Raw genomic sequence first — 13,152 nt, forward strand, 5'->3', positions numbered from 1 at the left:
TGCGCGGCGTTTTAGAAAGCAAGAAGTGAAATATAAAAGCTCCCAGTGCCCCTAAGTCGAAAAAGCTCACTTAGACATATCCTTCCAAAGGCAAAAGAGAGATACTATAAGTGTTTGTCTTACGAGCTTACGCGAATCTGAGTGCCGCTCGCCATCGAAATCAAATGATGGGTGATGTGATTTAGTTCGATTACGCACAAAGCAACACTGAAGTGAGGAGTTGCTTAGAATATTAACTCACCATCAACACAACGTCTGTGGGTCCACCAAAAATCGGACCTGCGCAGTGCATTCGCGCGTCTGTCTGTCTCCCAGTGTATGCCCCTTGCAACGTTCCGTCAGAGACCTGATTCGGATATTCTTGAAAACAGTCGACACGCGGCATCCTGCTAATATACGGCCAGGGACGTTCATCCATGAAACTCCCTAGCGTTGTATGGATGCTTATTCGAATGACGAATGGCATATGTGCCGGTTGAATAGTGGCAATTAAAGAAAAACTCAACCTCAACTCTTGCCCTCAACTACTGCTGCGTTGAATGGCATGTGGAAAGTTGTATGCAGCTTGCATCGCGCGATGCTCGATTGCCTTCCTATTTGCACGCTGGCGGTGGCACTTCCAGTTTCTGACCGCGAGTCCACGACAGTTTTATGGACATATCAATACAATATTATATCATACAATATATCCAATATATCATACAATATTCGACTGAATACTGAAACAATTTCAAATATCTCTCTATACGCGCATATTTCGACTCGCAATAAATCAGACGGCATAAACAGTCAGCAGCCTGACAGTCGGCAGTCTATCGGCCCGACAGGAAAGTATGAGCCATGACATATTGAAGACTGTAAAAAAGTGGACTGGTTAGTTGCTCATTTCTTAAAATCGTTAAAACCCCCAATGAACGGGAACACTAAAAGACAAGACTGAGCCAGGAGAGGATGCGGTGTTCGTCTCTTTTTTTAAGTCCTGTGTTTTGCATTGGTGGTTTTAGCGATTTTAAGCCATAGCATATCGCTGAAGTTCCGTTCGGGGCTCCTGATGTACTATGAGGCGCCATCTGTTGGACCACCAAGCCCCACTGACGGACCATTAGACTCTCCTGTGGGGCAACTAAGCCCACCCGATGGACTGTTATATACCCTTCGTGGGACCGTAAGGGGTCTGTCGTACCGCTAGGCCCTCTTGAGGGGCAATTAAGCCCACCTGATGAACTGCTGTGTCGTGGTCGTGCGGTACGAAGAGACTGTCAGAAGAAGCGACTGCTCTGTACGACAACACGTTTAATGTCTCAACCAAACACTAACTCTGTAGCATGCGCTACCAAATCCCATTCATGTCTCATTGTCTTCACCAACTTTGCACGACACGACATCATTTGTCGGACAGCTTACAGTCCTGTCGTGCCACTAACCGTTGCTGATGGCATGATGGTCATTAGAATTCCTGATGGAGTCGTGTTGGATTTGTCAATACGAATGCTGTAAACGAACATGAAAACACTGCCAATAGCAGTAAAAGAGATGCAGAAACATCACTGAATGTTTCCTTACAGGTACACCAGAAGGAGACCGCAAAGTAAGCGAGCATGAAAAGCCAACCTCAGAAATATCACCAGATCGAAGAAGCTCGAGAAAAACGAGCGTTCCTGCAGAGAGGCAGATAAAGCGCACCACAGGGCTGGATGACCTAAGGCGTCAAAATCTCCTTCCGCTAAAGAAAGACGACCAGCCAGATTTCAATAAGAAGTTGCGACGCACGTCAACGAAAGGCGGGGATCGCTCCAGCATTGGCCCATCTGGGCCAATGTCCGCCGCAGAAGGAGGCCTTCACTCTCAAACGTCGCAAGGCAGACGTCGTAGCAGTCGAGCGGAGGCAGATGGAAAAATCGCAGCCACGCTTCCTCGTAAAGTCGCGGGGCACGAACACATCGCTGTCTCTAAGGGAGGTGGATCTGGCAGTCCCGAGAAGAGTTTCCCAGCGAGCTCGCATCCGTCTTCGCGAGGTCTTGTGCACAAGATTTACAGAAAACAGTACGACGGCCATTCTCGAAGCTCTGAAAGGCGAGCACCCGCAGCGCAGTCCGCTGCACCCACTTCAAGCGAAGACCATTACAAGGGTTATTTACACGCTGGAAAGCTATTGCCTCCTCCATCGCGTATAACCTCGCCCCTGTCACTTCTCTCTCCAGCTGAAGCCAAGACGCCAGGGGAGGAAAATGCGAAGGAAAGTAGAAGAGCTTCTAAAGGGTCATCCTCCGCAGGAAAATCTACTCCTGCGGAGGGACCAGATGATAAAAAGCCGACGGAAAGCTCTGGCAAGCTTACACCCGTAGAGGAGCACGCCGATGAAGCTGCAAGACTCTCAAAGGGACGTAGCCCCGGCGATGAAAAATCACCTGAAGAAAAGCCTCCTGAAGGATCAGCAGGAGATTCCAGTAAGCTGGCAGGTACCGTAGTTCCAACCCCCGCCACCGAGGGCGAAGAGGAGGAACTCTCCGTAGAGTTCCCACCTAAGGGAGATTCTTATAACCAGACCACAGAGATCAGACCAGCTACTGAAGAAACACCACCTGAAGAGGAAGGGATTGTTGCCGTTCAGGAAAAATCACCCATAAAATCTCGCGAGGCATCATCACCAGGGGAGGTAGAGGAACCACATGAAGGCTCCGTAGAACAGTATAGCGGCCACAAACTTCATGAAAAGGAAGGTCAACTAGGAGATAAAGACATTCCACGTGGCAATCTCCTCAAGCCGATCAGGAGCCGCGAGCTGGAGGTGCGACTTATGCTAGCCGGCATGGCCGTTGACGATGCCGTGAAAGAAGTTACCGAAGCAGTATCCGGGGAAACGTCACTTGAAGAATATGATGAATACCGAGATTTGTTTCCGATGGAGGAGGGAGGCAAAGTAGAAGCTAAGCTTCCGCGCGCTCACATTCTCAAACGGATGAGAGGTCGAGAATTAGAAGTTGGAAATATGGTATTGGGAATGTCCGCTGAGGAAGCGGAAATGATTGTTCAGGAAGGGGACGCTGTCGAAGGAACAATAGAAGAGGACGATGAACTTCGAGGGTTTTACGAAGAAAAGAGTGAAGGTGAAGAAGGCAAGCGACCAACACCACGTATTAACATTCTAAAAGCGATGAGAGGTCGAGAATTAGAAGTTGGAAATATGGTATTGGGAATGTCAGCTGAGGAAGCGGAAATGATTGTTCAGGAAGGGGACGCTGTCGAAGGAACAATTGAAGAGGATGATGAACTTCGAGGATTTTACGAAGAAAAGAGTGAAGGTGAAGAAGGCAAGCGACCAACACCACGTATTAACATTCTAAAAGCGATGAGAGGTCGAGAATTGGAAGTTGGAAATATGGTATTGGGAATGTCAGCTGAGGAAGCGGAAATGATTGTTCAGGAAGGGGACGCTGTCGAAGGAACAATTGAAGAGGACGATGAACTTCGAGGGTTTTACGAACAAAAGAGTGAAGGCGAAGAAGGCAAGCGACCACCACCACGTATTAACATTCTAAAAGCGATGAGAGGTCGAGAATTAGAACTTGGAAATATGGTATTGGGAATATCCGCTGAAGAAGCAGAGGTGATTGTTCAGGAAGGGGACGCTGTCGAAGGAACAATAGAAGAGGACGATGAACTTTACGAGTTTTACGAACAAAAGGGTGAAGGCAAGCGACCGCCACCACGTATTGACCTTCTAAAAGCGATGAGGAGTCGGGAATTCGAGGTGACACGCATGGTTTCAGGTATGACACTCGATCAAGCTGTCCACGAAGTAGCGGAAGAGGACGAAAAATCGCTAGAAGCATTTGACATTTACGATCTGTTGCCTGAACTCAAGGAAGAGGAGCCGAAGCAGGAAGTAGCCGAAGAAGCTCACGGGGAGGCAGAAAAAGAAAGCAGCAAGGCAGAAACGTCACCCCCCGTAGAGGAAAGTGAGGAAGGAACAAAAGGTAAGCCAGAGTCCGAAGCTCTGGTTCCGGTCAGTCCGACAACAGTCGGGGTTTCTGAGGAAAAAACATCTCCCAAAGAGGGAGAGGAGCACGAGAAAATGGAAGAAGAAAAGGGCGAAACATCAAAGAAAGAATCACCAAAAGGAGAGTCGCCAAAGGAAGAACCATCCAAGAAAAAAGAGGATGTCAAGATCACCTTCATTAAGCCCGTTGGCAACGAAGCCTTTTACATAGCGCTGAGCGAGAAAAGAACCATCCCACTTCTGCTCCTCCTAGGTAACATCATAGTGCTCATAATTGTCATCGTATTGTCGCACTTTGGGATCTTTTGGTGGTTCTACATCGAACCCTTAACAACCGCAGCGCCACACTTGGAGACACCCAAGGGAAAGCTTGAGTTCGTCCGTCGAAACATCCACTGTGGCGTCGCTGGAACTGCGCTGTTCTACGCCTTGAACCATGAAACGCCACCATGCGACAGCATGTTCCAATTCGTATGCAGCCAGTGGATACACCAACCCAGCCCGAAGTACAAGAAAGTGATTCTGGGCGCAGAAATGCGCTTCTTGGAACATATGTACGTCGAAGTGCGTCGGTCTATCGAACGCCTGACAGTACTACCAGGACACTATGCTCTCAGTAAAGTGGGTAGGCTGTATCGCGGCTGCTTGGATCGGAAGTACAGGGATGGTCAGGGAGCACTGCACCTTAAACGACTGATGGCCCAGTATTTATTGCTCGACTGGCCATTGGAAGCGCATGCGCTCACCGATGTCGAAGAGCCCGTGGCAAAATACATTCGGGACACTGGCTCCGGGGCCTTCATCACGGTGCGCCTGGTACCTGATCCTGATGACCCGAATCAGTATCGCAAAAAACTTGTCGCATTGGAGTGTTCCAGCTTTGTTATTCCGATGGATACCCTACTTACACACAGGACCGAGCAGAAAGAAGTGATCAAAGCGTACAAGAACTATATCAGCCATGTTGCGAGCGATGTCAGCGGACGCAGTACTGATGCCGCGGTCGCTAACATCTTCGCTTATGAGGTCAATTTGGCTAACCGCTGTAACGTGCAGTGCCGGCGTAAGAGATTGAAGAAAGTCAAAGTCAATGACTTGATGACAGCGGGCGGCATCGACTGGGTGAGCTTCCTCAGGACTATATTCGACCCCATCAACTACGCAGTTACATCGGACAGCGACATCCTCGTGCGCTCTGTGTCGTATTTGAAGAAACTCTCCAATCTATTCAAAGGACGCACAGTGAGAACAAGGACTATGAACTACCTTGGATGGAGGTTCATGCACCAGTTCGCACGCCATTCGTCTACTGCCTTGCGAAAGGAGTACAGGTCAGTAACGAATGCCTAAACAGTTAGCATACTGGCACGACCTGCAGTCAACCTCTGTTCAATGCAACTGTGTCTTTATGACGTTTCAAACTGCACGATAAACTTGTTAAAGGATTTCAAGAGATCTAGCCGCATCGCTTCCATTTATACCTTTTATCTTCTGCGAAAATATCTGAACAGTCTAACGCAATGTCGCGCCGAAAAGCGAACGCATTGCGAACGCTTGTGCTAGCTGCACAATCCTACTGGCGTGTGGAAGCTACAGGGAACAACACATCCCTCACAAAGGTTATGGGTTCCGCTACCGCACGTAAACAGAACTTCATGAATAAGTGCAGGCTCCGATTCTGGCTGAAACTCACTCAATCTCCATCTAGCTGCATATGGATGGGTGACTATAAACCAATAAGACGGTGCAGGCGTGTAGAAAATGAACAACGAGCTGTTAACGCCTGTGCGACTGCGGAACATTCTATTGTAAAACGTACGGTTATGCAATAGGGTTATATCTCGTGCAGGGAGTTCTACGAGGCCATCCTAGCGCAGGAGGAGGTAGCTGACTGGAAACTCTGCCTCTTCGACATCAACGAGGCTATGCCTTTCGCCATGGGAAGAGTGTACGCCGACTACATGGAGTGGCGTTCCACAGACTTCAAGGTACATCTCATGGTCACCAATCTGATCGAGATGTTTGACCACATGGTACGAGGATTCACATGGCTCCCCGGCGACACCCTGGAAAAATTCAAGTCCATCCTCACTAGATCAAACGTTAACGTCGGATTTCCTCGCTGGATTCTAAACGACACCACTCTGAACGCCTGGCACTCCAGCATTCCAGACACAGCGGAATACACCAAGAACTACGCGCTCGCTGTCAAGAACAGGTTCCAGAACCATCTCAAGACGATCGCGGGCGACGTTGAATTGAACAAGATGTCTTATTTTATATTTCCATCACGAGTCGTTGAGCTGCGCCGCCGATCGGGACCCCTCAGGGACAATCTTTTCTATGACATTCGTGACAATGCCTTTGTCGTTCCTGCGGGAACGTTCAGGGCTCCGTATTACAACCCAGATTGGACCGCCGGTCTCAACTTCGGTGGCCTGGGCTACATGGTGGCCAGAGATTTAGTGAATGAATTCTTTCACGCCGTCGATGCGCAGTGGATGGGCGACTCGGAGCGGCAAGAATACAAGACAAAGTCCGACTGCATCATGAAAGCCATAGCTCAATCATCGAGCACGGCTGTGGCTGATGAAGTTCAGCGTTGCGCGGGAGTAATGGCAGACTTCTTAGCGCTGCGCTTAAGCTACTCGGCTTACCATTCCTTCTTGGACTACGAGGACGAAGGGACGTTACCTGGGATGGAAGGAATGAACCCGGACCAGATTTTCTTCATAGCAGCCGTTCGGTCTATATGCACGCAAATTCGCGAGCAGAATTACGTCAAAGTAGTTCGTCTTAAAATGTCGGTGACTGAAATGGATCTAATTGACGGCATGCTCAAAAGCATGGATGAATTTAAGGATGCCTTTAGTTGCGATGCGTCACCTGCCCAGGTTTTCAACGATTGTTTCAACACGGGCGCTGCTAAAGAGAGGAAAAGGTCGCTATGGCGTCCGCCGACAGTAGAAGAGACTTCTGCTTTGTTAAATGTGACTGTTCCTACGCAACATTTCAGAAGGCGGTCGAAAAAGGCGACGAAGATGTCTGAAACGCCCAGGGACGATAAAGTGACGTCTGGAGACTTTTCCTCAACGTAGCGTCGTTGGACGAGAACGTTCATATCCCGCTGCATTTAACTCGTTGTTGTGGAATGTATATATGCAAATACCTATACACGTAATACAAGTTATGTATTCAGTTTTCTTTGCAGTGTGAGTGGCTGATAACTCCTGAGCTCCTCAGGGCAAGATAACGTGAAACTAGGTACCCACTAAGTGCAGTTGCATGAATGGCGGCAAGCCCATGAAACAACGAAGTGAATAGGAAATTGAGCAATAACAATAGACACCAAAACTCCCAATGGATATTAACTCAGTCACGGTCCTGTAGTTTGCATGAGCACATAAGCGATTCATTCAGGATAGTTTTCTATTGAATGACGAAAACCTGAAGTCATCATAACATCATAACATAACTCGCATCATAACATAATAAACCCAAGGCTACCAAAACCAATATACGAATACGCTACGACAGTAAGTCTCTGCGCATGAGAGAAATAAAAGGTTTGAGAAACCATGTGACAGAGCATCTCCGCAACAATAAGGGGACATTCGGAGACTGGTCACAACACTATGGTGGACGGGGTCGCCGGTCGGCCTGACAGAGGTGGGCAACGTCACGACTGACGCCCTGGAGGAATATGCGTCCCATGCCGACTTCTAAGGGAACTCTGCCGACATATGTCTGAAAGCGTCTGAGGAAAGCACAGGAAAAGCTCCAGACAGCACAGCCGGCACAGAGATTCGAACCCGGGTACCTCCCAGTCTCAACGTGGTAGGACCAGCTCGTCGTCCATGGACCTCGGGTGTAGTATTTGTGGTTCCTTTTTTGAGAGCGATCATATGTGCACGACGGGAAAGAGAAAAGCTCAGGACTTGCGCGAAAGGCTGGCCTGCTGTCATAGGTTATAAATAAACCAAAAGAGCCGATCAATGAATGGGTTTACACATAATCAAAATGTAAAAGGGAGAAAGTACACGTTAGGACAGCGATCGATAACACCCACTCCATCAGTCAGAAATATCCATTTCAAAATACAGCCTTGACAGCCTTGATGTACAGAAGAGAGACAAGAGGAGGGAAACTTCGTACATTTCATTATCCCACGCGCTTTATCCATCGTTCAATGCCGTCAGATCTGCGACATCGCAGGTAATCGAAATCTTTCTTTTTTATTACTTTTTCTAGATCGCTGTTTCGATTTTTTTCTCGGTACGTCGTCGCCAGCAGGTCCCTCGTTGCCTTCAGGGCGACACTTTTATTTGGACGATTTCTCGCCTCGTGATTTCATCCCAATTGCTTCCGGAGGCGTCATTTTCTCACCCTTCTTTCTTTTATCTCTTTTTGTATCGCTTTTGTTCTTTCAACGTCTTTCATTTGGCCATCTTTAGTTTTTATTCTTCTTTTCCGATGTGATGAGTTCAGTTTCAACGGAGCGATTGGTGTTTTTTTCTTTTTTTTTTTAACGGTGACAGACTTAACTGCGCCTCTATTTGCTTCAAGCACTTCGGGGTACGCCTTTGAGCCCGGTGTACCGCCATTTTTTAATCATACAGTTAACTTCGGAATTCCTGAGGATGTGAGCTGCGTTTAATCCCGTTTAGTTGACTGCACCTGAAGTGCGGCGTTTATTTTGGGTAATGATAGCGTTGCAACGGGCCAAAGTTTTAACGTAAAGAAAAGAGTAGGAAAAAGTTAAGCTAGTTGACGTATTATTTTGTTATGCCCTAACTGAAATTGACGTATTATTTTGTTATGCCCTAACTGAAACGTATCTTCGTATTTTATGTGATAATGTAAGGCAACTGCATGAAACATATAACGGAAGTTCTGCTATATGAAAGGCAGATATCAAAGATGGTACTATGTACCAAACATTTTTTAATGCGGTACCTAGGTACGTACTTACGGAAAAAACAAAACGTGATGCGAGGAAACCAATCAGAAAATGGTTGTTTCTGAAAGGTTAATGAGTATACTGGCATGGCATTAATAACACATGTACGTTGCATTTCCATCTTGTATTGAATAGCTGTGACTGTGTATTCGCACTAATTGTATCATTCTTTGGCACACATATTACTGTAAAGGGTTCTTTTTTATTGCTTACTTGTTCTGTTTCTTCCTTTTTTATCTCTTTCTTGAAAGCTATGTAAGTGCATAAATGCTGGTATTAGTGACTGTCTGCCAGCAAGGACGGCCCACATGGCAAAAGCCATAGGCCATCCTGTGTTCTTTTGAATGTGTAAAACCAGTAGAATGAATATTATATTATTAGTATTATTATGAAAAAGTGAGATATTTGCTACACTTGGTCAAGGAGACCCTCGAGAGGTAATTGAAATTACGTTTGAAGCAGGGAAACGTACTGACCACGAAATAAAAATAGTACAATGCATTGTTCGTTGGCAGAAATATTGAAGGGCTGCCAAAGGCACGCATATAAATTTCGTATTTAGCGTTTTTCCTCCCCAACATTTTCTTTTTCTTTACGTTTCGAAATCTTTACAATTTCGAATCATAACATGCCACGTCCGTTGTTCCGCTTACAACATTAAACATTAAACTTAGTACATTTTGCTAGCAAATATGCCTTCCTGAATTTATTTATAAAGCATCACCGATGTCGCGAGAACTCATGAAAATGGCGGAACAGGATCTCCAGCGAAGCCATGGCCACTATAAGCAGCCAATACCTGCTATGCATTTCTTTCATTCTCAATACCCCCTTTGTTCACTCGACTCCCGATGTATGTAAACAAGCTCCGACGATGGAAGCTTTCTGACTACTCCTCTGAGTTGAACTGCACAGTACGAGATGACCCGCAGACAAACTTAATTCCGCTTTAATGAAGCATCTCAATTTGTGCGTATTAAATACTGAAAGAGAATCCCGGGGTGAACATAATGCAGCGACACTCCAGTCTCTATGCTCTCTTCGCCCAGGAGACATGTTTTCGTCCACCATCTTGGTAGTTCGGTGCGCCACCTGTAGTTCATTGGAGTCTCGAATAGGCAAGAGCTGTTTTTCATATTCAAAATTTACTGAAAAAAGTCTGGAAGATGAACATTGTTGGCACGATTCGTAAGCACTCCATTCACACGTCGCTGACGAAAGGTTTTTGCGTCTGCCGTTCCTGCGGTATCTTCCACGGAGCGGAAGAAATACCGTACCTTATCTCGGGCAAACCGACATATCGTATCTACACCAGGGACAGGAACCGAAACTGAACCCGAACCGAAAACCGCTAAAAACCCGTATATTTTTGCTGAACCGGAACTCAACCGAACCAAAATATACTTTCTCTCGCGTCCAACCTAACCGGAGCTGAACCCCAATAAATTTAGGCCATTACCAGTTGGCGAAACGGTCGAGACGTAATGTGCGTTCTGAGAGATGGGAACTACGAAATCGCATCGAGTCGCGTTGCCAAACAAATTCGAAACTGAACAAAACAAAACTGTAACCGAAGTGCGAAGTGAGATGTTTCCTACTTGCAGCTATTCGTTCATTCAGTTGTGTTAGCTTTGCGGTTGTCCTTTTGGCAGTTATAGGCTTCCTTGTACGCGATTTTTGTCGTTCAGCAACCACAAGTCTTCAATTTGGGATGTGAAAATAACGGCCAGTCTCTCAGCAGGATATAACAAGGTGTGTACGATGAGGGCACATAGCGAGTACAGTACGCTACCGTATCTTTGCACCTGAAATGCAGATCTGTAACACACAGTGTTGCTGTCAACCACTGCTGTGTCGGCAACAACAACAACAAAAGTACAGTTATGTTATTTGAGGATCGTAAGGACGTGCTTCCTTATAACACACGGTACTCTATTCAAAACTCACTTTCCTGAACCGGTTCAAACCAGGTCGAACCGATATTTTGCTACGGAGCTGTACCCGAACCGAACCGAAAAAAAAAAAATAACGGTTCCGATCCCTGATGTACACCCAACAGAAACGTTGAGAGAAAATCACACCATGAGACATCAGAAGTGAACACAACACTGTCCCGCCCTGCTTGTGTTATCGAGCCCACAGAGTGCATGCCCACCATCGTCTTGCATGTGTTTCTTCCTTCCATTTTACGTTGTTCTTTCTGCAGAAGAAGACATCGGAAGACAAAGCCTCCGTAGTCAGAAGCAAGCGTCGCTAAAAGGAAGTCCTTGCTCGGAACCCATTGCATCAGTGGACACTGTGGGAAGTACTAAAACATTGTTTCTCTCCTACAAACAGATGCTGCTATTTTGCGTTTGTGCAAGGTTGCTTTGCATTCTTCGACTGTTTCGATAGAAGTGGACATAAGGAGAGAGATAGAGAGAGGAGAAAAAAAGCACGAAGCCGTCCAGACAGGCTTCCAGCTTCTTTTGTCCTTGCAAGCAAGTCCTTGCTTTTGTCCTTGTCTTGGGCGAAAGAAGTTGACGATTGCGGTAAAAGCAAGCGACACTGGCGGAACACTCCATGCAGAAGCAGGAGAAAAGCTTTCAGTTCCTCCCTGCCGGTGCCCGTAGAACGAATTCGGTGGAATGCCTGAGCAGTCCTCACGAGAAAACGGCGGAGGCGCGTTACTCGCAAGTGGTCTGCCTCCGGTGAGAATACATCTCGCTGATGCAAGCATGAAAATGAAATCTGGTGCTCGTACTTTCCATCAGCTTTAGTGAATAGTAATGTTCTAGTGAGCAGATTGTGAAGATGCGTTTTTACTGCACCAGTGTTTGCATTTGGATGCTGGATGCATTCATATGGGCGCAGGAAGCCGTGCATGGGCTCCTTCTGGGTCATCAGGGTGCTGGTAAACATAGTTGACGTTTACTTCGCATGTAAAATTGAAGTGTGTATGCATATTCGTTGTAATTGAACCACACTGTCTCACGGAATGTAGTATTATATTTTCCATTAGCGGTAATGCGTGTGGAGATTACAGGGCAGTATGTTTTCATCTTTCACACCGGAAAAATAATTGAACGTTTTTCTATTACGGTTTTTCGGTGGCTCCATGTTGAAGAATCGCAGCTGAACAGTTCTATCGGCAATGATTTTGATGACTCAGCAATAGGTTATGCTAACTAATGTTTTCACGATGGTTAACTATAAAAGAACTTTGTAATACAACTAACATGATGCCCATGGGACGTCGTTATGGAGTCTGGTGGCGAGCCGTGAAAGCAAACATACAAAAAAGAATGAGAACTAGTGTCGCGGTCTGGAGTATAGACTTGAAACCAGACATGTACGTACGTAACTTGACTATTTTATTTGAAATACAGTGATTTAAATAATTTTTCAGTATTTTGTATCTTGCTAATTACTTTTCAAGGAATATATCTTGTAATCTAATTTCAATACTTTTTTTTGTATTTTCTACTCAGTATTTCAATTACCCGAGGCTGCACGAACTCTTCACCCCCCCCACCCCACCCCATCACTATCCAATGTATGTGTGTGTGTGTGTCCTCAAATATAACACACCTGTGCCTTCCAGTGCGCCTGTAGAGCGCCTCTTCAGCGTTGCTGGAAATGTTTTTCACGGGAAGAGAGGGAGGCTCCAGACGCGCATTTTGAAATGCAGTTGGTTTTGAGAGCGAATAATTGCCATGCGTAGACCCTGAAAGGCTATCGTGGTGTCTGTTCTTTATGCCGAGTACGAAAGTATCTTGTGAGTATCTTACTTACTTTTAAAGTATTTAGTATTTTACTCTAAATACTTTTATTCGTAAGTAATTTGTACTGTATTTCAAATACATTTTCGCTGATGTACTCTGTATCTTATTTCAAATACTTTTTTGCGCTAATTTGTACATGTCTGCTTGAAACGAATAAACATATAGCTTGTAAAATGAACAACGGGGCACAGCACACATAAGTTATGCGCTGTGCATAAGTTGTGTGTTCTTTTATTCTCCATGTATCTATTGAGGGGGTGTGGTTACAGGGCCTATGCTAAATCAACAGCCTGATTGTGCAGAGTTCAGCACCCTCGCTTGCATTTATTCGGCGGCACGAAAAAGGCAGCTTTATCTTCTCTTTAACTCCGTTGCCCCGCGCAACGATTATGCGATTTTGGGTTCCCGAGTTCCTTTTCGTCCGTGCT

General features: G+C 46.1%; 2 protein-coding genes across 4 annotated transcripts in view; one reads left to right on the forward strand and one right to left on the reverse strand.

Moving 5' to 3' along the window:
• The window catches only part of LOC135386159 (microtubule-associated protein futsch-like), a 40,856-nt gene extending 33,656 nt beyond the window's left edge, over positions 1-7,200 (forward strand). The window contains exons 5-7 of one of the 2 annotated variants that reach the window (XM_064615924.1): positions 1,566-4,253; positions 4,341-5,331; positions 5,850-7,200. In XM_064615924.1, coding sequence (XP_064471994.1) covers positions 1,566-4,253; positions 4,341-5,331; positions 5,850-7,098 — 4,928 coding nt within the window. In that variant the 3' untranslated portion in view covers positions 7,099-7,200. Of the gene's footprint in view, positions 1-1,565; positions 5,332-5,849 lie in introns of both variants that reach the window. The other variant, XM_064615923.1, reaches the window with a different exon arrangement.
• Positions 1-13,152, reverse strand: part of LOC135386162 (neuronal acetylcholine receptor subunit alpha-10-like) — a 203,140-nt gene that overhangs the window by 64,810 nt on the left and 125,178 nt on the right. The window lies entirely within an intron of this gene.

This window comes from Ornithodoros turicata, chromosome 2 (genome assembly GCF_037126465.1).
Source record: "Ornithodoros turicata isolate Travis chromosome 2, ASM3712646v1, whole genome shotgun sequence".
Lineage (NCBI taxonomy): Eukaryota > Metazoa > Arthropoda > Arachnida > Ixodida > Argasidae > Ornithodoros > Ornithodoros turicata.